This window comes from Simochromis diagramma, unplaced genomic scaffold, assembly GCF_900408965.1.
Source record: "Simochromis diagramma unplaced genomic scaffold, fSimDia1.1 OVJJ01000123.1, whole genome shotgun sequence".
NCBI classification, from domain to species: domain Eukaryota; kingdom Metazoa; phylum Chordata; class Actinopteri; order Cichliformes; family Cichlidae; genus Simochromis; species Simochromis diagramma.
Window position 1 is genome coordinate 1,577,844 of NW_024386778.1, and position 26,254 is coordinate 1,604,097.

The 26,254-nt window shown below is 44.1% G+C and overlaps 2 protein-coding genes across 2 annotated transcripts in view; both read right to left on the minus strand.

Moving 5' to 3' along the window:
• LOC120720571 overlaps positions 1-26,254 on the minus strand; it is a 914,567-nt gene that overhangs the window by 876,246 nt on the left and 12,067 nt on the right. The gene's annotated exons all lie outside the window — the stretch shown is intronic.
• ripk4 (receptor-interacting serine-threonine kinase 4) lies at positions 15,726-23,991 on the minus strand. Its single transcript, XM_040013174.1, has 8 exons — positions 23,687-23,991; positions 21,135-21,426; positions 20,243-20,391; positions 19,849-19,898; positions 18,581-18,739; positions 18,264-18,379; positions 17,530-17,770; positions 15,726-17,437 (listed from the first exon to the last, which is right to left on the minus strand). The coding sequence occupies exons 1-8, from the start codon at positions 23,872-23,874 to the stop codon at positions 16,188-16,190; spliced, it is 2,445 nt and encodes an 814-aa protein (XP_039869108.1). The 5' UTR covers positions 23,875-23,991; the 3' UTR covers positions 15,726-16,187.

Sequence of the window (26,254 nt, forward strand, 5' to 3'; positions counted from 1 at the left end):
TCAAGGAACTGTGACTGTATCACTATAAAAACTGCTATAATGGCAAGCTGCTGTAGGCTTCACATGTCACTGGTATTACGTTTTCACTCATCCTGTTCACTTTGTTTCGTGACATTTTGATAATAACATGAAATAAGGCTGCTCTTTTAACAGAAATATCTAATCAACCAGTCTCATTGCAGTGCTTTTGGGCATGTTGGTGTGGTCAAGACGAGCTGTCTAAGTTCAAATCAGGCTTTAGAATGGGCAAGAAAGGTGATTAATGAGACTTTGAATGTGGCATGGTTGTTTATGCATTTATGTGTTAGACTGGTGGGTGTGAGTATTTAAGGAACTACTGCTGGGATTTTCTCGCGCAGCAATCTTGTGGCTCACCAGGAATGGTCTGAAAAAGAAAAAATAACCAGTAAGCAGCAGTTCTCTGAGCAGAAATACCTTGTCAGTAAAGTACAGTAACTAAAGAAACCACCCGTTTCAACTAAAGTGTGCAGAAGAGCATCTCTGAATGCACAACATATCAAATCTTGAAAGGTCACACTGTGTGCCACTCCTGGCAGCTAAGCATGGGAAATTGAGGCTATATATTGCACCAAAAGTGGACAATAGAAGAAAAGAAAAACATCGTCTGGTCTGACTAATCTTAATTTTTTATGTGACATTTAGAGGGTAGGGTTAGAATTTGGTGTAAACAACATGAAAGGATCCATCCTGCCCTCTATCAACAGTTCAGGCTGCTGCTGGCGGTGGATTTATGTTTGGGACTTTTCTCAACCATGGGTGCCACAAGCCAGTGTGCTCCTAGTGTCAGTACCAAGCCTGGATAAATTTGGAGGGTTGTATCAGGAAGGGTAACTAATGGAAGACCTTTACCATAAAAAAAAAAACCCAACCATGCAGATCATTAATTTAAAAAATCTGTTTACGTTGAACTCATTCTTTAGTGTAATTTTCTATTTTGCTATGTGATGTATTTATTTTCTTGACTGAAGTTGTTTTTTCTCTTTGGCTGCTACACACAGTAAAGTACTTCTTCTCCATTGCCAATCAGGATAGTTTTGTGTGGTTGGTTAGTACTGGATGCTACCTTTACGTGTTCACAATTCTATCAGTTTTGAAGAGATCCCCATCACCACTGGCTGAAATGCAGCCCCAGACTATCACAGAGCCTCCACCATATTTTACAAATTGTTGTAGACACTCACTGTTGTACCTCTCAACAACTATCATAAACCTCGTATTTTATTTGGTATTATAAATTTTGTTCTTAATCCTCCCAGTGATTTTCATATAGCAGCGAACATAACATCTGAGAATCTAATGAGATTCTTCATTAATAGAATTGTAGACATTAGGTCTCACATCATCCCTCCCATTTTGGACCTCAGCCGTCTTAAATCACTTCGAGCCAGTGTCCCCTGCATTACTTAATGAAGTAGTCAGCAACTTGAAAGTTTTTTCATCAATTGTAAACAGTTTTATTCACCGCAGGAGTTTTCTTCCTTCATGCTGGTTGGAGTTTACATCCCTCCACAGGCCAACGCGAACAACGCACTGTGCGAGCTGGCTGACCAGATTACTACCCTGGAGAGGAAATTCCCAGACTCCTTTACAATTATTCTTGGGGATTTTAACAGAGCAAACCTAAACCACGAACTCCCTAAATACAGACAGCATATAGTCTGCCCCACCAGGGACAACATCATACTGGATCACTGTTACACCACTCTAAAAGATGCCTATCGCTCTGTGCCCCGGGCAGCTTTGGGACATTCTGATCACTGCCTGGGCCATCATATTCCAGTTTATAGGCAAAAAGTCAAACGTGCGAAGCCTGTAGTCAAAACTGTGAAGAAGTGGACTAAGACAGCAAAGCAGGAACTGCAGGACTGTTTTGACTCCACTGATTGGACCGTTTTTGAAGCTGCATCTGAGATGCTGGATGAGCTGACGGACACTGTGACATCATACATCAGTTTTTGTGAAGACGTGTGTGTGCCAACAAAGACCTTTTGCACATACAACAACAATGACCCATGGTTTGCTCCTAAACTCCAACATCTTCGTAAGGCCAAGGAGGACGCCTACAGAAGTGGTGACAGGGCCCTGTACAAGCAAGCCAGGAACACACTGACCAAGGAGATCAAAGCAGCTAAAAGCATCTACTCCCAGAAGCTGGAAGAACGGCTCCCAGCCAACGACCCAGTGTCAGTGTGGAGGGGCCTGCAGGAAATCACCAGCTACAGACGCCCCCCACCCACTATTGAAGCAAACAAAGACCTGGCCAACGAGTTAAACACTTTCTACTGCAGGTTTGAGACAGACAGACTCCCACGCCCCACCCTCCCCTCCCAGGGACATTGCTTCAGACATTGACCCCCAACACACCTTCCACCTCTCCCCCCTTCACCCTCCCCCTCCCCAATCCAGTCTCAACGACCACCCCCACCCTCCCCAATCCAGACCCAACGACCACCACCACCCTCCCCAATCAAGACTCAACGACCTCCACCACACCTCTCACCCCCCTTTCCTCCTCACTGAAACTCAGAATACACACTGAGGATGTGAGCCGACTATTCCAGAAACAGAAGCCTAGGAAAGCCCCCGGACCAGACGGCGTCTCACCCTCCTGCCTCAAAACCTGTGCTGAACAGCTGGCTCCCATCTTTACTCGCATCTTCAACAGATCCCTGGAGCTGTGTGAAGTTCCCTCCTGCTTCAAACGCTCCACCATCATCCCCGTTCCCAAGAAACCCACCATCACAGGACTGAATGACTACAGACCTGTCGCCTTGACGTCTGTGGTCATGAAATCCTTCGAACGACTGGTGTTAGCCCATCTGAAAGACATTACAGGCCACCAGCTGGACCCTCTGCAGTTTGCCTACCGGGCAAACAGGTCGGTAGATGATGCAGTGAACATGGGGCTGCATTACATCCTGCAACACCTTGACCGCCCGGGAACTTATGCCAGGGTCCTGTTTGTGGACTTTAGTTCGGCTTTTAACACCATTGTGCCTGAACTTCTCTCCTCCAAACTCTCCCAGCTCAGCGTGTCACCAGCTACCTGTCAGTGGATCACCAGCTTCCTGACAGACAGAAAGCAACAAGTGAGGCTGGGGGAGATCACCTCTGAAACCCGGTCCCTCAGTATTGGTGCCCCTCAAGGATGTGTCCTCTCACCACTACTGTTCTCCCTCTACACTAACGACTGCACCTCCAAGAACTCGGCTGTTAAACTCCTAAAGTTTGCAGATGACACCACCGCCATCGGCCTCATTCGGGATGGTGATGAGTCTGCATACCGGCAGGAAGTTGAGCGGCTGGTACTCTGGTGCAGTCAGCACAATCTGGAGCTGAACACTCTTAAAACTGTAGAGATGACAGCGGACTTCAGGAGACATCCCTCAACTCTGCTCCCCCTCATCATATCAGACAGCCCTGTGTCGACTGTGAAGATCTTCAAGTTCCTGGGTACAACCATCTCCCAGGACCTGAAGTGGGAGACCAACATCAACTCCATCCTCAAAAAGACGCAGCAGAGGATGTACTTCCTGAGACAACTGGGGAAGTACAGTCTTCCACAGGAGCTGCTAATCCAGTTCTATACTACGGTCATTGAGTCTGTCCTGTGCTCCTCCATCACAGTCTGGTATGGTGCAGCCACTAAACAGGACAGGAGCAGACTGCAGCGGACTGTACGGGCAGCAGAAAGGATCATCGGCCTGCCCTCCATCCAGGATCTGCACCTCTCATGAACCAGGAAACAGGCAGGGAAAATCATCACAGACCCCTCACACCCTGGACACAGACTTTTTGATCTGCTGCCCTCTGGCAGACGGTAAAGAAGCCTGCAGACCAGGACCACCCGACACAGGAACAGTTTCTTTCCCCTCGCCATCTCCCTCCCAAACAGTTGACCTGTCACACTGCTCCCACTGCCAGACTGCAGCTGCACCTTATGTACATTTTGTAGTATTCATTCCACCTCATTCATTTCTGTATTTCATGTATATAAGTTTAGATTAGTTATTTATAGTTGGTTTACACAGCTTGTGTATGTATGTGTATGCACGTGTAATGTATATATAGACACGTGTGTGTGTGTGTGTGTGTGATTTACATTACTGTGCTTGAGAGCCACCATCTACCAGAACCAAATTCCTTGTATGTGTCTGCACATATACTTGGCCAATAAACACGATTCTGATTCTGAACTTGAAGCCCTCAAAATGTATTTTGGATATTATTCCACCTAGCTTACTGAAAGAAGTTTTTGACACGTTTGCTTTCTATTGTTAATAGCAGTCTGGGTCCGTCCCCTCTGATTTTAAACATGCTGTGGTGGAACCCATCCTTAAAATGCAGAATCTGGACGCAACAATTTTATCAAATTACAGACCAATTTCTAAATTGCCCTTTTTGTCAAAAGTTCTGGAGAAAATCGTCCTTATCCAGCTCCAGGCCTTTTTAGATCAACACAACATTGGCGAAGTGTTCCAGTCTGGTTTTAAAACTCACCACAGCACTGAAACTGCTCTTTTACAGGGTTTTAATGAGCTTTTAACTTTTACTGACTCAGGAGACCCTGCCATCCTAATATTATTAGATCTCAGTGCTGCTTTTGATACAGTAGATCGCAGCCTTCTCATCTCTAGACTGGAACAACATATTGGAATAAAAGGGATGGTTTTGGAATGGTTTAAATCCTACCTATCTAATCGAACCTTCTCTGTTAAACTCAGAGACTCATTATACCCAAAGACCGTGCTTTCTTGTGGGCTCTAGCCTTGGCCCAGCCGGTTTTTCAATCTACATGCTTCCGATGGGCTCAATTTTAAAAAAAATATGATATCTCGTTCCATTGCTACGCAGATGACTCAGATTTACGTTCCCTTGAGACGAAAATCTGTGAATCCTCTGAAGGGTCTGTTTGATTGTCTGGAAGACATTAAGGCATGGATGGCGCTACATTTTCTCAACCTAAATGAGCAGAAAACTGAGGTCAATGTTTTCGGTGCTTGTGACCATCTTGACCTTGGCCATCTAGAGATCTATAAAAAATCATCTGCAAGAAATTTAGGAGTGATCTTTGAAGGCAATTTGACATTTGACAAACAGATAAATAACGTAATCAAGACTAGCTTGTTTCATCTTAAAGTTAAGCCTTTTCTCTGCTTCAGAGATTTTGAGAAAGCGATCCTTGCCCTCATCTCGTCTCGACTGTAATAGCCTCTATTCTGGTATTACCGCTACATTAATTGGCCGACTGCAGCTATTCCAAAACGCTGCAGCGGGGCTCCTAACTGGGACGTGCAAGTGGGATCACATATCTCCCATACTTGCATCATTACATTGGCTGCCAGTCAGCTTTCCAATTGATTTAAACATTTTAACACTTGTTTTTAAGACGTTACATGGCCAAGCCCCTATATATCTCGCTGATCTTCTTCTTCGTCTTCTGCTTTGACTGTGTTATTGTACAGTACTTTGGTCAATAACTGTTGTTTTTAAAAGTGCTATATAAATGAATAAACTTGAAACTCTCTCCTGACTTCCTCCGGACATACTGACCAAAATTTCCACAACAGACCTGTTGCCACTGATTTTCAGTCCAGCTCTGTAATCTTGCATAACTCAGCTTTTTCTCGCTGTTTGATTCTTTAAGACTGAAACTTTCATTTCTGATGACGTGTCAGCAAACAGTAGATGGTGCAGTCAGGTGCATCTTTTTGCTAGGATGATTCACAGGTCTGTGTTAACTTGCTTAAGTTAACATAAAGTATACATTATTGTTGTTGTTGTTGTTGTTGTTGTTATTAAAAAAACAGCCAACTTCCAAAGAAAGATGTTAGAAAACCTGGAGAAAAACAAAGTCTGTCTCCCTCCAAGCAAAACATGAAGAAATAAGAGTTGGCTGAAGACTTTTACACAATACTGCTATAAAACAAACAAAAAGAAAACAGTTGAGTGAAGTTTGACAGATAGTGCTGGAGACTGCTGGAATGTTGTAATAATCCTGCAAGAGTCACCTCTGACAAAGAGTTTGCACCATCTCCTGGCCAAAGATTAGTATTACAACCGTCTCAAAACTGCTCTTCCTTGTTTTTTGCATTAATGCCAGTAAAGCAGGTATAAAATGAAATAACTCTGCCTGTCTAACATAATATAATAACAAGGAAGTTAAAGGACAGAATAAGGACAGTAGCACATATACTATATTATGTTGCACACCAAATGTGGCTCCTACGTGTTCCTCAGACTGCGCAGACATATACAGCCACCAAGCACGCTCTGTCTTCACGCTGTATGCATTCAGTCCAGCTGAACTTTGAGTGCGCCTGGCACCCCTCAGCACAGTCATCTGTGAAGCCACTTTACTGTCTAGTTAAGTCACTCACAGCTTTTATATATGCAATTGTGTGTGAGGGAGCATGTGAATGCTGCACTACAGCATGGTGCTGCACTTCAGCACCTTGCTGTAGTGCAGCATTCACATGCTCTGTCAGGAGTCACGAGTCACACCAGACCTAACATCATCAGCGGTGCTTCTGCAGTTCAGACTCCATTTGTAATGAAACACGTCAGTGCATTGCAAAGGCAGAGTCAAGTAAGACTGATGTCATCAAGGAGCAAATCCTGACATGTCCCCAAGCTGCTCCATTAGCAAACAGGAGGGAGATGTGTTGACACAGTGGCAGTACGTGGGTTACTCTGTGGCAACATGGGCATGTTTTCTGTTTCACATATGCCTGCCCCCCCCCCCCAGTGTGGACTTTAACCTTGCTGCATTCAGCGCCCTCAGTCTCATGTTTTCCAGGAAACTGCTTTTCCCTGGCAGTATGCTTTTATCAGACAGATAATTTCACTACAACTCAGCTAAGTAATATAATAAACATATAAAAATGGTCTCCTCTGCATCTTTGAGTGGTTTCGTGACATTTTAGTGGTACATTCATCGCCTGGTTAACCATAAATCTTATTCATCAGTGCTGAGCGAGCCCACATTTACCAGAGGCTACATCCACATGTTGCAGCTTGCCTCACTTCTCAAGAGACGTGATGGCTGAGCTTGTTCGGCGAGTTCTGTGAGGTTAGAATAAGGGGACAGACGGAAGAAAAAAAGTAGTGCGGGGGAGAAAACAGTCTTTAGCACACAGTGTGAGCGTCATGCTCTCAGCAGCCAGTCGTGCAGCAAATAACAGATGTTTGCCTGCTAACAGCCAACAGTTTAATAGACCTAGCAGAATAATTCTGCTTAAAAAAATGCTGTTCCCTTTGTAGAGCTTACAGTCTTTGTCCACTTTTTATTTGCCAGTGTGTGTATAAAGGGCTTGCATCACTTGCATCACAGTAAATGTTCTGTGCTTTATGAGGGCTTTGTTGCTGATCTGTTGATCAGACAGTGCAATGAGCTGTGACTCAGCCAATCCAAAAAGTCCCTGTCATCGTCAAACAAAGGAGCAGCCACACACCTGACAAGAAGGAAGTCTTGCAGTCTTTCAGGCACTCGCTGATCAAACGTACTAGTCTGTGCGGGCAGCTGTGATTCTGTAGACTTTCTGGGCTGCGTTAGTGGCATCTGGTATGTTTATGGAAATCTGTCAAAGTCATTTAATCACTTTAATGTTCTTAATCTTAATACATTTATAATAAAAGCCTAACACATAACCCTGTCACCCATGGTGGCATCATTTTACAACCCCAGTTCCAAGAAGGACGCTGAGTAAAACCTAAACAAAAACAGAACGAATGACAATCTGCAGGTTTATCAATTTTGAATTATCAGAAAAAAAGGTGGCTGTAAAGGTAAGTGGTCCTAAAAAGCCACAGCAGGAGGAACATTTTGCAACTAATTAAGTGAACTGGCAGCAGGTCAGTAGGATGACTGAATCTCTCAGATGTTTGCTCAAAAGTAAAGATGTGCAGAAGCCTGAAAAAAACACCACTTCATTTACAAATTGTGGAACCGTTTCAGAAAAATGTATCTTAAAGCAAAATTGTAAAGATTATGTATATCCAATCATCTGCAGTACATAACATGATCAAAATGTCCTGGGAGTCTGGAGAAATGTCTGTGTGCAAGGGAAAGGCCAATCAATCAATCTCTGCACGGGCTCAGGAACATTTCAACAAAGCAGTGCCATTCACAGATGCAGGCTACAGCCAGCCTGCAAGGACATGTAAGGAAGAAGCCATATATGAACACGATGCAGAAATGCCACTCTGACTCAAAGCTCATTCAAACTGAAGTTTTTGTGCTAAAAAAAGCCTTGTTCAAATGCCTGCATCTCTGACTGCATGGTGGTGCATTTGTGCTTATTGAATCAACGGTTTTCACATCCGGAAAGCCGCCATCAGCACTTTAAGGTATATACAGGTGTAACATATACTCCCATCCAGGTGATGTTTTTTTATTTTTTATTTTTTGTACATATTTTAGGAAGACAGTGCTAAAAAGCTCGCTGCATCTATTACAGCAGACTGTGTGCTGAACTGGCCTTCCTGCAATCCTTTGTTTGGGATGCTCCACACTGTTTAACACAAACCTGTCCCAACTTTTTTGAGACACTTTGCTTCTATTCAATTCAAAATAAAATCATACATTTTCTCACTTTAAACTTTTGATATGTCTTCTATGTTCTGTTGTAAATAAAATAAAGTTTTATGGGATTTGCACTTCATTGCATTCTGGTTTTATTTACATGTTACACCTGCTACTCAGCATCTCGATATTACGGGGCTGTAACTCCATGTCACAGAGAAACTAGCGAGCTTTTCCCTCTTTGCTCAGTATACTTGAATCCCTGATTTTTGAGTTTTGCCTGTGGAAATGGCTAGAGTGTGCTTTCTGCAGCTGTGGCTGAACTTTGGCAAGCAGGCTGTATACAGGCGTAAGGACACAATTTGGCCTAGCAGACATTATGGACAATAGCTTGTGCAACATCCTGTCACTAAAAAGGACGACTAATGCCTTCATTTTATTGTAACCGTTTGGCTGTACCTTAGCATAATGGAGTGTGAGCCCTAGGGAGGTTTCCTTTGCCCCGGGCTACATGACTAATGCGATGGCAGAGAATGACTTAATCCTTTATCCATCAGGGCGTGAGGTACCAGAACAGACTCAAGGCTTAACAGAAGACATGACAAACCAACAGGAAGAAAAACAAATAACTTTTGTGATTTTGTAAATCAGGAACAGTCCTGAAAGCTACTGGAGAATTCCACAACACCAAAGATGGTGGGAGATTTATCATTTCCAAGGGAAGCAAAAGGAGAAAGAAAGAAAACGTTTTCATAGTTAAAAAAAAAATCTGATTGAACTGGTGATTATATGCATGCAGTGTTTTATGTGGCCACTGAAGCGAACATTTGTTTTGATCATGATTCAAAACTGCTGCAGAAGAACTTTTGTTAAAAAAAGGAAAAGGTGGATACAAATCAAAGCAGGTACAAATCAGCTCCCGCAATCCTAGAATTAGTTAACATCACCAGTATATAAGACGTTTAATAAATACTAGCGTGTGGTGTGCCTGTTCAAAGGAGTCACAGGAGACTTTTTACACGTGCTCTGTGCAAAGACAGTAAACTTAACTAATTTAGGTCCATCTTAAACCACGACAAACAATACAAATCCCTTACATTAATCAAGGTTCTGGGGATCAGCACTGGTTGGTCAGCTTTAGCTTTACCGGCATGATGACTTCCTTCAAACAAGAGCAGGCAAAAGCCTCTAAGAGATCCTTTTCTTTTTCAGTAGTGCACAGGCTCTCTTACAGACGACTCAGCAGTCTGAGACGCAAAGGTCAGAGATATATGCAAACAGCCTTGACCTTGCTGGGGCCTTGTACATGTCAGCATGCCAGAAAGATCCCTATCTCCAATATTTTGACTATAAGCATGAATGAGTGATGGGCACAGACTACATCTATCTCTTTGCTTCACCTTTTGACAGTTCAAAGAGGCATGCTCCCACAAACATCATGATGCACGGCCTTTCCCCGTACAAAGTTCATCTATTAAATCTAAAATATCAAACCATGCACTGTTACAGTGCTTGTAATATGTCAGAATACTGATATATGCCTGTTAGTAGAATTACCCTTAGTGTCTTTTACAAAGATCTCACATTGTTTGCTAAAGTATGTGATGACATAAAAGTGATGTTAACAACTGTGACAGCTGCCTAGAAACTACGCGTCTCTGTTGTGGTTTGTGTCGTTCTGCCGGGGCTGATTGGCTGCATGTGCTACACCTGGGGCCAGTGAGCTTGGCTATAAAGGCTCACTGCTTTGATTTGGTTTCCTCGGTTAAAGCAACTCAGCTAAGTTTGTGTTGTAGCAGCTCGTGCCTGCTGTTTGCTACTGACGGGCTGACAAACACATTTTTCTCCACCCGGTTCTACATCATCCTGTCTGCCTCTGTTTTGCCGTACTGTGACACAATTAGCTTTGTGGAACAATTGGCTTCACATCTACTTTGCTCAACAGGCAAAATCTGACTTTTGTTTTGAAATGGTTAATAGTGCTGGTGATAGTGTCGCTGTGGTCTGGCATTCTGCTGTTGACCAGCTTGGACTTACAAGGGTATAATCTGGTTCTCCCGGAGACCCTGACAGGTGGTAAGCAGAGAGTTATGAGTTTATTGGAGTAGCTGTAGTGACTCGTAAAACACCGTTTTGTAAGAAGTTATGGTCACCGAGCTGTCTTTGCCTTGTGATTTGTGTGTTTGGAGCTTGGTTGTGCCTACACCTGTTTGTATAAGGTTGCTACTGTTCTGTCCCTGTTAGGCCTACGAGCCGTTTATTTATTCTCTTTTAGGCAGTTAAAATGTCAGTGCTGCTGTTTGGTTGTGTGAGGTTCCAGCTGTTTTCCATCCATTGTTCTGTCTTGATGCATGCTCAATCATCCAGGTAAGGAAATCCCCAAAGGTTGATTCTGTTCATCCAGATGTTTTCAGTGGGAGAAACGTTTCGTCACTCATCCAGGTGACTTCTTCAGTGTCAGCTGACTGCAGGTTTCGCCAATCTTATAAACAGTACATTTGCATAATGACTGAAACCAGCCCACTGAAGGAACAATGGGCTGGGAGGTTAGTTGGTCATGAGAATTTGCATATTCATGATCAAAAAACTGATCAAAAAAAGCTGCATTCTGCAGGCTCATTGGGCACAGCTGAAACATCTGACCCTGAGGCTGGGTTGGCTTCTGAGCAGCAATGAGAAATTAAACTGAAAAACAAAAAATAAAATATCAATGAAATTAACTGGAAAGGTTTAGGCTCAGTATGAGTAACATAAATGCTGACGGTCTGGCCTGTGTCTCTCCTGGGCCTTGGCTTTCTCCTCATTGCATGAGTAATCTGCATTTAGTGCCCCAGGGTAGGATTCGCCCTGTAAGCATAAAGCAAACAGTCTGATGCTCATTTAGCTGATAGCTTGGAAGACCAACTCAGACTGTGACATTTAGCACAGATGCAGAGATACCTGATGTCCCTAAAGTTCTAGAAGTGATGTGTGACATGGGGTATTTGGATTTCCATAACACTTACAACTAAGACGGGTGTGGCACCTGACCTACCCCAGGCATTACCCATTTCCAGAGTTTGGAGAGAAATGCACTTCTGTCATTTCAATCTGGGTAAATTTTTTTACACCAGGGTTTCACAGGTCTTTGAAACACGGGAAATGGTGCAACTGCATGTTTCAGCTGTGCTGATGGGAGAAACCTTCCTCATTTGCTGGTCTGGTTGTGTATAAGTTTCCACCTGTCGGCTTTCTGCGGGACTCTGTTACTGAACAAAATCCATTTTTGCCAACCAGGTTTGTGCTTCTTCTGGGCTCCATGGGTCACTGCAGTTATAGATTTTGTAAGAATGTTTCATCTGTGTTTGCTCTGACTTTACTTTTAAAGGCTAAGACGAAGTATGTGTGGTATTCTGCGTCAGCAAACTAACTTTAAAAGTGCTTCTCCAGGCACTGGAGTTGCTGAGTCACAGAGTGGGACATGCTGGCTGGGTTGTTGTTGCTGTAAATTTGGTGAGTATGATAAAATTGTAACGAGTAAATATTTTGAATTTACTAGTATAAATAAGGGGGGACAAGGTTAAGGATGTTTGATTCAGGTGCTGTCCAGGTTCCCGATGGGAATCCCGCCTCAGACACTTTGTTCCTACAGGTTGTCACACAACCCGTAAGGACAAAGTGTCTGTTTTGGTTTTTGTGTTGCGGGTTGTGCTCTGTTTTACAGGAGCTGATTAAAGGAGCTATTGGCTGCATGACCTACACCTGGGCCTGTGAGCTGGGTTATCAAAGCTTCCTCCTGTCTGCTAAAACCTGTTATCTTTTGCTCACTGCCCTGATTTATATACCAGATTCCTGAATTAGCGCTTAGCTACAGCATGCATAAGAAAAAGGACACTTTTTTTAAGGCTCCGCCATACACCCGTGCATGCTTTACACTGCTGACAAACAAGTTCTGTTTGTTCTATGCGGTAGTATTAGTTCCCACCTTGTCCAGCCACTCTGCTTTGTTGGGAAAAGAAATACATTACATTCATCATCAGAATCATTAAATCCAAGTAAAACTACAATTATGCGATTCTCTAATTGTAACACATAAGTTCAGATACATATAGATGACGGGGACGCCGGAACAGTGGCATAAAATAAGCCTGAAGTTTCATAAAACATCCATAAAGTTCCAAAAGGCATTTTAATATCAAGTTACTGACTAAAGCTAAACACATTCTGGAGCACAAATCACTCACGTTTTCTGTTTACCGGTTTGACTGCTTGAATTATTGTGTATTTTTATCTATTTCCTCATCATTTTCTAAACTCTTTTAAAGTAGATGACAGTTTGAGAGGGGAAGCGTGTCCTTACTTCACTAAAAGATTTTGCATCTCTGTGTGAGGAGTGAAGCTGTGGACCAGATTGAGTGATAAACTGAAGCGTGTCCAAGCATGACCCAGTTTAAAAGCAGCACAAATTTTTCTTTTTGCAACGTAGAATGACCTTTGACCCACTACTTACACACTACATGTGTATATATCTGTAAATACAGGCTTTGCTTTGGTTTTGGTATTGTTTTAACATGTTCATAATTAAACCTCATATCTATATTTAGCGATATCTAAACTGGTGTACCCAGTAATATTATACCGGTGCTGTGAAGGCTGTCCCACCGGTTCATAAAGAATACAACGATGAGTCAGAGACTTCTTCTTCAGCGACTGCTTCTAAAAAAACACGGTCAAAGCTCTTTGCCTGTGAGTTTCCTGTCCAGGCCTGTGAACAGGAAGAGGTTGAGCACAACTCTCCTCAGAGCTCTGATCGTCTCCTCTGTTTGAGCAATTCAACTTAAATTCAGAGGCATAAAAATTCCCAAAAACCAATAATGCAAAAGAATCAAAATTCACAGTTCAGCCAAGTATCACAATAAAGTAACACAAAGATGGATACATATCAATCTTCCTATCAGTCTTCCTTGTTTGACTGCAAGTTTGTCATCACTGAGACTGTATTTGGTTACGATCTATCTCGGCGCTCTGTCTCTGACAGTTAAGCGGCATCCTGCCAGTTCATAATCTCCGTTTAGGGCCAGATAACGTTCTAATCTTTGGATTTTAGTGTCTTTTTTTCCTAGTATTTCAGATAGGGTTCTTTGCATTGTGTGGAAACCGGGGTGTGTCAGACTGGTCAGGGGATATTTGAGGGGAGGCATTTAATCAGTCAGGCAGTTAGTTCCTCTTCTCTGGGCTCGACTCCAGCGTTTTGAGGACTTGAGACTGGAGGGTTCACTGGAACAAGATTTAAGGTTAAATAAAAACAAATCGAGGGCTCTCCTTTGAATGTAAATGATCACTGTGTATCTGCATATTATGTTAGGAATTTGTTGGTGTTGTTATTTGCAGAATGCTGCTTCTTTCTTTATTGCTCACTCTTTAACCTGGAGTCAGTCCGTACGATCTAATTGCCTCGTCAGCATTCAGTAACACCAACAAGAATAGAAAGCTTATTGCTGTTAAGTAACTGAAGATGAACTAATTTAGATTAGGGTTAGGGTTACTGCCATTGCCTCATAGCAAGAAGGTCCTAGGTTTGAATCTGCCGTCTGACCAGGGCCTTTCTGTGTGGAGTTTTGTGTGTTCTCTCCACGTACTCTGGCTTCTTCCCACTGTCCAATGACATGCAGTTAGTGGGGTTAGGTTAACTGGTGATTCTAAGTAGATAGGTCACATAGGTGTGAATGGTTTCACACAGAAGGGCGTCCCCTGCCTCTTGCCCTTTGGCAGCTGGTATAGGCTTAAGCTCCCCTGCATCCCTGAATTGGATGAGCAGAATAAAGTGGATGGCTAGACATCTTTCTCTGATCTGAATTTGTTCTGAATGAACACAATAACATATGTTTTAGTGCCGTAGATGCTTACAGGTCAGACAGTTTTGGGTAGTGTAATATTATTCCTCGTCCAAACATTTGAAGCTGGCTTTCCTCACGTTTGATGTCCCCTTATGAAATTTCTGCAAACCTACTCGGGGTCACTTCTGGTTTGAACAAATTGAACACACTGACAGCCACAAAGCTCAATTCAGCGAGTTATATGCGTTGCATTCTTCACATAACTACACACGCTGCTTAATACATGGGCCAACAGAGAACACCTACAAAACAAACTCAGCTAAAAATAGCCGGTCATTGCTAATAGTTATTTTGAGTGTTTTATTCTGAAACTCCAGAGTGGGTGAAAAAGCAATACTGTAAGTTATTGTCCAACACAAACTTAACTGGATGCTGCGATTGGGAAACAAGAGAAGATTATCTGAAGATGAGACGCATCACCAAGCAACGCATAAGACAGAGTGCTATGTACACAAAGCAGAGACACCATATTGCAGATATTTAACAGGCTCATTTTCTGGGTCTCTGCAAACATGAGCTTAAAAAATCCCAGAACAATTATATCAGCCACCCGCAATGTTTCTCTGGTTACAAAAAGCTGAGCCCTTGAGGCATCAGCAGTGGCATGTTAGCTTTAGAGTACGATGAAAAGTTAAAGTGGTCTGAGGAATTAGCCAACAGGCTGGAATTGCAGGTAGCACATCAGCGCCCCTTCTCACTCATTCATCATCTTGGAGCCTGTGATCCCCCTCAGGGGCAGTTCCCATGGTCTGCGCCAAGCTGAATATGCTCCTCAGCAGAGCTGAGGCATAAAAATAATAATAACACTCCAGGTGAGGCTGCAGATGCAGACACGCCAACTGCGCCTGACATAAAGGCTTATAATGCCTGCACACGTGCAGCTGGAGCAGTCGGCAGAGACACGCCGACTGCGAAACACGACACGAGCTGTCGAGAGAACCTTCTCAGAAAGCACTTCTTGAATTTTGCTTTAGAGGAACAAGACTGCACAAAAGATATGTTGTGGCGAGGAGAGTGAAATGACTTTGTTGCACAAACACTTGTGCTGATGCTATCAAAGTTTCGTTCCCATTTTGAGTGAACGAGTTAAATCTGTGCTTTCTCTCGCTGCAAAACATTTAAGAACATGGAGATAAATTGGGCTATTGCACAAACATTACCTTGAAAATTATGCACAATTTAGCTAACCATTAAAGCACAAGGAACTATAGTTAGTTTGATCTTACCACGTCTGACTTTTCATGCATGTTGTTTTTATTTGATCTTCTTTCTTACAAAATGCAAAAAGGAAACAAACACCAGGGTCCAACAAAAGATTTTCAGATGTTTAATGGATGTTGCACTGATATGTAACAAGTTAAAGAACACTGAATGCTTTTTTCCTAAAAAGCTCGATGAGTCAGTTTTTGTGAATCTATTAAAAATAACTTACAGGCATGCCAGCTGCAGTAATGATCGTGTAAAAGGATTCCAAGAGGACACGGGACAAATGCTTGTTACGTACAAAGAAAACAAAAGAAACCAAAATGTGTTTGTTAGGTAAAAAAAAAAAAAAAGAAGTAAACAACATTTTTAATTCAAACACAAAATGGTATTAATACTTTCTATTTACAGTATGTATTTACAACAATATTACAGTGCTTGTAGGGCACAATTAAAAAAATTAAAAGACTGGAATACTATCCCATGCCTATTTGTGAGGCAGCAGAGGATTAGCATGGAAAAACACCAAACCAAAACAGTCCTGTACAGTGTTTTTGCTCCTGTTAGCAGGGAGCGGAGGCACAGTGTGCACTGATGGATTGTGGGCAGTCTTTGTCACCGTGCTCCGTCAGTTTGAGAATGACAACTTTCCTCTGGAGGTGCCTAGCTTCTGCTGGTGCGGGCTCTTCGGCTGCTGGTTGCACAGAGCTCTCTGTAACTAAGTCCTGGCAGTCCTGCGGCAGCAGCATAGTAATGATGTTCGAGTGTCCGCCCTGCACCGCCAGGTGTAAAGGGCTGAGGCCCTGCTCATCTGACAGGCTGCCACCGTCTGGACAGTGATTGAGCAGCTCTTTCAGGACTTCACAGTGTCCACCCTCTGCCGCCATGTGGCAGGGCGTGCGTAGGGCGCTGTTAGCTTTGTAGGGGTCTGCCCCTTCTTCTATCAGCATCTTGACTGTGGGCAGGTGGCCCCGCTGGGAGGCTAGGTGGAGGGGAGTGAGTCCGTGGGCGCTCTGAGCATTGATATCTGCCTGGTGTTTGATCAAGAGCCGAGAGGTGCTGGTGTGACCCGTTTCAGCCGCCACATGTAGCGGCGTCTTTGATCCAGCTGATGTCATGTGGACGTCGGCTCCCAGCTCAATCAGGATCCGTGCCACTCGATACTGCCCCCTCTGAGAAGCCAGGTGCAGCGGCGTGCGCCCATCTGTCGTTTGACCATCTACGTCGGCGCCGGCTTGCTTAACCAGCAGTTTGACGATGCCCAGATGCCCTTGCCAGGCAGCATAGTGGAGCGGCGTCCAGTTGTCCTTGCCCTTGATCTGAACATCAGCATCACGGCTCAGCAGCACCCTGAACACATTTTCCTGGCCATGCTGGCAGGCCACGTGAGCTGGCGTGCGTCCCTGTCCGTCGGTCTCGTTGATGGCCGCCGCCCGGTCGAGCAACAGGCGCGTGATAGCCTCGTCGCCATTTTGGGCTGCCCAGTGCAAAGCTGTGTACTGGTCCTCGTCTTTGGCATTCACGTTGGTGCTGCGCCGGCCGAGCAGAAGCTCTGCCAGTGACTTCAGGTGCTTCTCTGTGGCCAGGTGAAGGGGTGTGGAGCCGCGGCCGTTGGCGAGGTTAGGATTTGCATTGTTCAGGAGGAGGAATTTGACAGCCTCCTCGTTACCCAAGTTGATGGCATGGTGGAGCAGACTGTCTCCTCCGTCAAGGAGAAGGTCGACATCCTGAGGCTGGAGGATCTTCATCAGCTTGGCAGTGTCTTTGTTCCTGATGGCCTCACACAGTTTTCGTTTCTGGACCTCAGCAGAATCTGAGCAGTAAGGAGGAAAAGTGATAAATAATGATACATTTTTTCGTGTTACTTTATATAATTCACAGGAGAGGTCTTTGATGCACGCTTACCGTATGTGCCTTCTTTCTCAAAAGACAGCGTGATAGAGTCTTGGGACGAGAAGGCAGAATCTGCAGAGGAAATCCCAGACAGTCTCTTGCAGGTGCTCTCTTTGCTGTGACAGCTGTCCTCCTTCACGCGATCAAAGCTCCTAGAGATCCCAGAATCCACCTGGCTCAGAAGCTCAGACAGGCTGTAATCCTTCTCGGGCAACATGGCTGACTTCGGACGCACTGGCTTGTTGTCATTAACCTGTAGAGCAAAAAAGCCAGGTAGGGTAGTGCGGTTTGACACAATGTTACAGTATACAGTGTGTAACACATACGAAATGGGTGTGAAAGTTCACACAGCTGATTTATCTAAACACTACTGATAGGAGCCATCAGTTCCTGTGAACAGGATGTTTGTTTCCAGTCACGTACACAACAGCACACAGAGTTTTAACAATGCCATCAGTCTACATTCCTCGTATGTGATGCAATGATTGGTCGGGATCAAACATAAGAATTATGTCTGGAGCTCTGTAAAGATAAGCCTCTCATTGTCTGGACGAGTAGTTAAATATTAATGGCAGAACACATCAGCTGAGAGAGACTGAAGTATAGAACCACTGAGAGGGGTCACATTTTAAATTCAGGCTAAAATGTGTAAGAGAGTACATGGCTATGTCTTAGAAAAACAAAAAGAACATTGACATGTAGCTTCGTCATGTAAAAGCAGTAAAAGCTTCGCTGTCGTATCGTACCTGGTCACCCGTGAGTGCTTTAGGGGTCATGGGCTCTGGGTCAGATGTTGATAACCTGGGTGATTTGGGTTCCTCCTGAGGTTTAGAGCAGAGCTCCTCGGCTTCAGATGTGATTTCTGGAACAACAATGTCTCAAGGTCAGGTTGCATTAACAGCAGGGATGGGATTATGCAATACAAAAAGGAAGAAGAGCGCCATAGCACTGCCTTTCACACAGCCAGTGAGGGAACAGAGTGTGCAGTTCAAGGGACAAGCTCATTCCTATAGTGCTAACGAGGGTTGACCACTGTTTGTTAGCAGGTAGAGGCACAACCTACCCTGGAAGCTGGGTCTGGCTTCGGGCTTTGTGGCCCAGCATCGCTGCATGAGGGTCAGGAAGCCTGTGCAGGCTGAAGGTCGACATCGTGGCACCGCTCCCAGGTCTGGACGCACCCCTTTCACCACCTTCACCATGATCTGCAGGATATTGTTCTCTCCTGAGGGGCAAAATCATGCAGTACTTCAGTTTCTAAAAGTCCTTTTTGTTTCACTCAAAAAGCATGTGGTCAAAAGTCTGAGTCTGCTATAATGCTTTTTCTGGTAATGACACATAGAACCAGCGTCTATCGTTATGCCATCATCGCTTCTTTATCGTCGCCATCATCCTCAGAAAGAGAAGTGCGTGGTCTGTTGTTTCCCACGGAAGCACTCCGAGCTCCTCGTCTAGCCAATTCTATCTGAATGTGGGATCAGCCAAGTCAGTGATTCAGAACAAACAGGTGGAGGCTTTACAGCTACTTCACCTCCTATTGTAGCCGTAATACCCTTTGCAGGTGGAGGAGGAAAACGGGAAGGGATGGTAAACAGGCCACTTATCACTTTTTAATTATATCTGGATCAACAGAGGCGGTGCCAGTGCCAACCCAGCTACCTCACCTTGGCACCGGGCTTCAGAAAGTGAACTGCTACCTGATACGCCTGGGAAAAAAACATCGTGCTTGCCAGTCTGGCCCTGTCCACCTGCCTCCTCTGGAATTTACAGAGTAAACACAAACTACAGCTTCTGTGTGCAGAGCCCCACACACACAAACACACCTTGAAAGGTGCAACTATTTTTACCTTGTGTTAACTGGAAATTTAGAGAGTCGATTCCAGCAAGTAAAATGATACAACTAGATTGAAAGTCGATTTATTAAGTAGAAGATTGTGTAGAATTGGAGTTTAGAGCTTCTGTTATAAATAAGCAAACTTGTTAATAACTTATTTAGCCAGTTCAGCCATCTCTTGTGGCCAAACTACAGAAAAAGGCATTTCTATTGAGTACATTTATGGTCCATCTGTCAAGCAGAGCCACTCCAGTGGAAAATGGGGAGACACTAAGTTGAGGGGAAATTTAAAAAAAAGGTTTTCTGATGATAACAACGCTGACCTGTTTTCTCAAACTCATCATGGACCTTTTATTTGTTACTGATTGTTTACAGATGTTACAGAGGTAGGGGAGGCATGCCACACAAACTACTAGACCTGCTGTTCTAGCTAAACTATCAGACTGACATTGGTGATCATAAAAGACACGGTTGGATGGACATCTTGTTGGATGGCTCACCTTGATAGGGTTTCTTCTGTGTGAGAATCCCCCAGATCACGATAGAGAAACTGGAAAACAGGCAAAAATATACATATAAATATAAACATATATAAATCTTTCATGGAATAGGTCTGAGATGTCAGGTTGTGCAGCAGTCTGTAGAAGACAGTGTGTAAATAAAGTACATTTACCCTACTCTACAAGTTCTACTTTAGGGAATGAAATTTCCATTTCCACTGTAGGAATAAGTTACTTATTTCCCTTAACAGACAAAGTATCATACCAAATCCATGTGATTAATCTTAGTGTGAGTCAGAGCTTAACTGAACACACAAAATGTCCCAACAACAACAAAAAAACCTGTGTTCACACAAAAAGCTTGCATGCAAAGTGCATAAAAAAAAAGCCCAACCTGTAAACATCGTGCTTGGTGTCCGACACTCTGTCCTTCTCTATGATGCTCTCAGGGGGAAGGTAGGCAATAGTGCCGCAGAAGCCGTCTCTACTGATGTCATCAGCCCGTGACAAGCCGTTCCAGCGGGCCAGCCCAAAATCAGATATCTGAGACAGAAAGAGATCAGATAAGACCCTCCAACAGAGCAACCCCTCTGCCTTTCTCATGAAACACCACGGCAGTGATGACTAACTTTGCCCGCTGACTATGACAGGCTGCTAAGCTCTTATTATGTGCACTCAGCGGTATGATGAGGGCAACCCAGCCATGTCCCAGCCTGCAGGAGAGGAGAGGCCCTTCAGATTTGTGTTGGGGAGTGCACACCCACACACACATACACACACACAGACAAGGAGATTTAATAGGAGCTAAATTAATCCTGTTGGGACAAGCCCAGGTGAGGTGTTTACATCCAAGTATTAAACACTAGAAATGACGGTTCCCACCCATTACTCTTAGTACAGCTTAGCTGTTTTGGTTGGACAGAGGCTAGGAGACACCTGTAGACAAAAAACATGTGCAGGACTAATTTAAGAATGATGAAGGGGAGCAGAAAAGCACCTCATGACTGGGATTTCTCCTGAAAGCGCCAAACAAACAGTTTTAAAACAAAGAGGGCTGTGGTTTCACTTCATGTCTGAGCTTTCTTCTAGCATTAAAACATGACATCATCACATTTCCATAAACATACTGTAGATTTCCATAGTTGCTTATTCCATTACAAATTACAGAAAGCAAAAGGATCGTGCAAACAACTAAAAACAAACACACACCTGGGTCAAAACTAAAGATCACAACAAACTGTGTGCGTGTGTTTCCTCCCTTCTAAGCTTCATCACAAACTCTCTACCTTGACGTGATAGTGAGCATCCAGCAGGATGTTGGCCGGCTTCAGGTCCAGATGGAGCAGCGGTGGGTTCATGCAGTGCAGGAAGTTCATTCCCACCGCAGTCTCGTGGATGATGCGAAAGCGGAGCTCCCAGGGCAGCGGCTCATTGGCCAGCAGGGTCTCCAGTGAGCCGGTCTCCATGTACTCCATGACCAGCCCCTGGGGGTCTTCACAGATCCCGTACACAGGCAGGATGTATCGGAACTTGGCTGCCTCCATCTTTTTAGCTTCCTCGAGCAGCTCAGAACGATCCCTGTGTTCAAGGAGGAAAATAAAAATAAAAGATCACGGACTACACAACACTGCATTTTATTGCGTTTCCTGAACCAGGCTCTGTCGCTGAGGGTGACCCAGCAGTTTTTAACAGTGCAAAAAAACATCCACCAGTTTACTGCTGCTTTTCCACTCATCCACTCATCCTGGGGGTTTGGGGGAGGGTGGGGGTGCCGCAGCTGAAATCTGTTTGGAAGTTATTTGGGTCATCGCTTTTTTAAAACAAAGGCTCACACATTCCTTGACTCATGGTTATCTATCAAACCTGCCCTCCCATAAAACATTAACATGATGACTTTGAAGTCACGCTTTGCTCATTAAGCTGCAATAGTTGGTATAACTTTTTGTCCTAACCAAAATTCCTGCACATCACACATCATCCTTACTGAGCTCTTAGCTATGCCAAATATTTATGAACATTAACCTTGAAGGGTGTAGAGGCGTGACCTCTGTATACAACTATAATCCAGGTCTTCCCCGGCTGGTGGTTCTGCTCAAGACAGTCCACCTTGGTCTGCAGAGCATGTGTGGCTCAAACCCAGCTCTTGTTCTCTGTCGCTCAACCTTTGCGCACAGTGCCCCTTATCAGTCTGCCGGGCCTGCTGACATACCTCAAACACAATTGTGTGGGCCATTCATGACCTCACTGCATGCCTTAAGCAAAGGTTGCTTTTAAAATGGAGCCTCTTGATGAGAGAGAGATAAATCACTGTTCGTGAGTTTATTTGTAGGAATGTGCTCCAGAGGCAGAGCTGGAGTAGGGCTTCTGTTTTTCTATCATCAACGAAAAGAAATTAGACGAACATAAGAAAGTTCGAAACATAGTTTGTCATTAATTTAAAATATATATATATAAAGAAGTGTGTGTCTGGTTACAATAGTTCTTTGTGGCAGTACAAGTGAAGGAGGTACGGATCTCCCCGAATCTGCCTGGTAGGAATAATCAAACATGTCATGGAAGAACGGGCTAGCGCTTGTTTGCGAAGTACTTCATCTAATCCAAAGTGCTGCTCAGCGGCTCTGCTGAACCAAACAATGTCCCTGTTTTAACAGAGAGGCCCGGTAAGACCGGTTCTGCGGCTTCTCGTATTGTCTGTGCCACACAGTGGCAGCCTGCGACACAGGGAGACAAAGGTGGCTTTGAGTCCTGGCTGCTGGATGTTATGTGTAGCTGAACGACGGTCGCAGTCAAATGACTGTTTATGCGCTCTGCAGATGTTTGAGGGTGATAGTATCTTTGGTTCAGCCTCATCGGATGCTATAAGTCGCACCGCAGGTTTGGGGGGGAAGTCGTCACGTCGTCAAAGTTCCTGTTTTGGTCACAGTGACTAGATAAGAAAATCGGACTGTCTTTGTTGCATCAGTGTAGCTGAGGATTGATGTCAGTGATGATTTATATCAATAAACCAACTTTTTTTTTTTTTTTTTTAAATGAAGAGGTCTTATCACCAATCAGCAGCTGGGCTAGGCTCCAGCCCCCCTGTGACCCTGAAGTGGATAAGGGGAAGAAAATGGATGAATGGATCTTGTCAGTTAATATTTCTAATGTGTGGCTGATGAAGTCAGTTTGTGTATGCAGAGTTACATGGAAATGGAAACTTCCCTTCTTCCAAAGCTGGTTTGAGGCAGGTCAGCCTCAAACACACTCGAGAAATGTACAGCTCACTATTTTTCCTTTCATTTGCGAGATCCCGGCAGAGCAAACGAGTGATTTATCAGTCTGAAGTATGAAAGAGAATTCTAGATGGTGATGTAACTTGTAGACCATTCTGCCCACCTATTGAAATGTCCACAACACTGTTTATTGGGGAGATCAGCAGTTAAGCTTTCATAGCAGGAAAAGCAAACAGCTCTCAGCACTGTGGAGCTGCCCCAGAGATCAACCTGCATGCCAGTGCTCCCTCCAACACAACTCAGCAGTGTCGAAATATCCAAAGATGCCCTCTTGCTTAGCGTTGAGGCACCTTTACAGCCCCCATAGTGTTTCTAGGCTGGCAGAGGATGAGTCACACATTATCTGGTGTTCACTTTCTCATGCCTGCGTCTAGCATTTGCCCAGAGATTTCTTCAAACGATCACGCTGACATAAAAGGACTGATAAAAGGACTGTTCAGACTGATTTCTACATCTGGAACTTAGAAAGACCAAAAACACAGGAAGCATCTGAACTATGCCAGAGGACAATACTACTTTTTTCATCAACACCAGGAAAAGATGAACACTAAACAGCTGTGACTTACTTATCATCCACATGAAGGCAGGGAGGGCACTTGATAGCCAGCCATGTTTTCCACTGTACATGCCGGACTTTGTATACTTGTCCAAATCCACCTGAGCCTATTTTCTCCCAGCTTCCAAACTCAGAGGAATCAAAGGTCCTTAACAGCCCCATATTCCCGTGTGGAGAATCCGGGATATCCATATCCATGTTGAGAAACCCGCAAGCAGGGTAAACTCCTTTTTCTTCTTTGACTCCAACCACAAAATCAGGGGAAATGTACACTCACACACCACCTACCTACTTGTGGGCTCTTCCTTGTTTTTCCCCTCGTCTAGCTCAGCACAGCTCCTCCCTCTATTCAGGTGAAAAGGAGGGGCTGGGCCTGTGTTGCTGCACTGTGACATCATACCCTGGTTTTGAAACACAGAGCAGAGATGGAAAAGTTCACTGGAGAAACTTGACAAGCCACACCACACTGCCACCGAAAGGCTTTACACATGTGCTTTCCAAATGTCCTGAAGTCCCACGCTGTCTCATATATGCTCCGAGAAAGCAGGAGAACGGTCTCTGCAACAAAGCCATGAAGTCAGGAAGTTATTTCATAAACACACCTTTGTCCCACCGTGGTCCATTTTACTGCTAAAGCCGCCTGGTGGGTTACGTGATATTGACCCAGCGGTTATAGAATGTGTGGACTCATCTTTTGCTCAGCTGAGGGAACAATGTGTTCTGTTACAGCTGTTACAGTTACTACCAGCGACAAAGATCTGTGTTATTTAACATATTTCATTTCCATGCAGGCCTTTAATCTCCACATTCTCTGCTACTCCATACATATGCTTTCAATAATTCATATGTTCATTAAATGCCTTCTGCAGATACACCGCATCGATCTAAGGACGCACGCACACAGGAGTTTTGTTTCATATCTGTTGTGTGCTTAAATTAAAATTGTATTCATTTGGGTTGCCAGTTAATGAGTGTGACACTTTTTCCTGTGTGCACCTGTCCTACAGGTGTGTGTTGGATACTTTTTAAGTTCAAGGTCAGAAATAAAATATCAGCTGTGGAGCTGATAGAGCTACAGCATATCTATTCAAGGACACCTCCTGCACGCAGGAACCTGCTGGTAAATTATTTATTTTTGTGCTATCATAAAAAGAAGATTAGCCTGTTATCTGCGACTGCTCTGTTTTAGAAACGTTCTTACATATCGTACTTTAGACTGACTTTGGGTTTTTGAAATCATGGGATTATTTTCTGCGAGGTTGGTTCAGGGAGACATTTTGCCTCAAATCCCAAACACCGGATTATAACGTCTCTCGGATTAAGACCTTTTTGCCCTCGTCCCCATTCTCTGCCCTCCCACCTCTCACAGCAGACGAGTGTTGTTCCTCAGCCTCATTCTGCAGAATGACTCTTCCTGTTTAAAGGGAGTTCTTCCTCACCGCTGTCACCAAGTGCATCCTCATAGGTGACATCTGATTGCTCTCTCTCTCTGATATAGTAGCTTCTTTACTTTACTATATAGAGCACCTTGAGGCAACTGTTGTTGTGGAAAACTAAACAGAATAAACATAACGAGCCCCTTCCTCAAATTATTACCTAAACTGTTAGATAATAAACATGATTAAGCTTTTAAGTTAAATATGAAAATGATCGTTGCAGTTGAACTATTCCAAAATTCCCTCTCTTGGACTTTACCAAAACAGTGCTCTTCTGGTGTTCTTCAGCTTGTGTGGGCAACGGTACGCGACTGTAAAAGCATGATTTCTCCAAACGTGTGAATTTGTTCTGTGTTGCCGTTTGCTATTAGTGTCTGACAAACCAACCTCTCTGTTTACCTCTGCTTAAGATGTGATATCACCTCCCTGCACCCCAGAGTTAATGAGAAAACTGGAATGACCAGGTAGGAGGTATAAATATGTTATCTGGGAGGCTGCTGGGACAATGAGCAGATCTTAGTGGTATGTGAGGAGCCAGGCGGCCTGCTGGCTCCCATCACTGCAGCAGTTATCAGTGTTCAGCTCCCTGAGGCTCTGCAGAAAGACCGGGGGAGCGGTTACTGTAGAAGGGGAAAGCTGCAGGGCCTTTTGAGTGTGTGTGCACTCTCTCTTGGTCATTAGAATCAAAGACAAACATGTATGAAATGGTATTAAACGTGTCTTTTTACCTGCTTTTATTTATCTGATTAAAACCAAACCAATCAGGACCGTCTTCTGTTAATTACAAGCACAACTAAGCCTAAACGATCTGCAACAGGGAGCGCGAGGTAGCGCCAACAGTGTAGAAATATAAATGATTGTCTAATTGATATTAAAACATATTAATGACTGCAGTCTTATGGTTTAAGAATGCCACAGAGGAAGTGTCAGCCTGCGACAGCCTGTGTGTGTTGGCATCGTGTTTGCTTCTGACATCTTTCCAGTATGTTTTGTTCTTCCCATCATGCACTTTGTCCCCTCGGGCTGTGCGTGGGCACACATATTACCATAGATGCAGAAGGTGGTGGCGTGTTTATGAATGTTTTAATGAGTGAACACAATGGGTGCAAGGAATTCAAAGTCGTGAGCGGAAAATCAACATC

Coding starts and splice junctions, on each gene's coding strand:
- ripk4 (XM_040013174.1), bottom strand. CDS start 23,874: ATGGATATGGATATCCCGGATTCTCCACACGGGAATATGGGGCTGTTA. Junction 21,427..23,686: donor TGCCTTCATGTGGATGATAA/GTAAGTCACAGC, acceptor CCTTGAACACAG/GGATCGTTCTGAGCTGCTCG. Junction 18,740..19,848: donor ACAGAAGAAACCCTATCAAG/GTGAGCCATCCA, acceptor TTTGCCCCTCAG/GAGAGAACAATATCCTGCAG.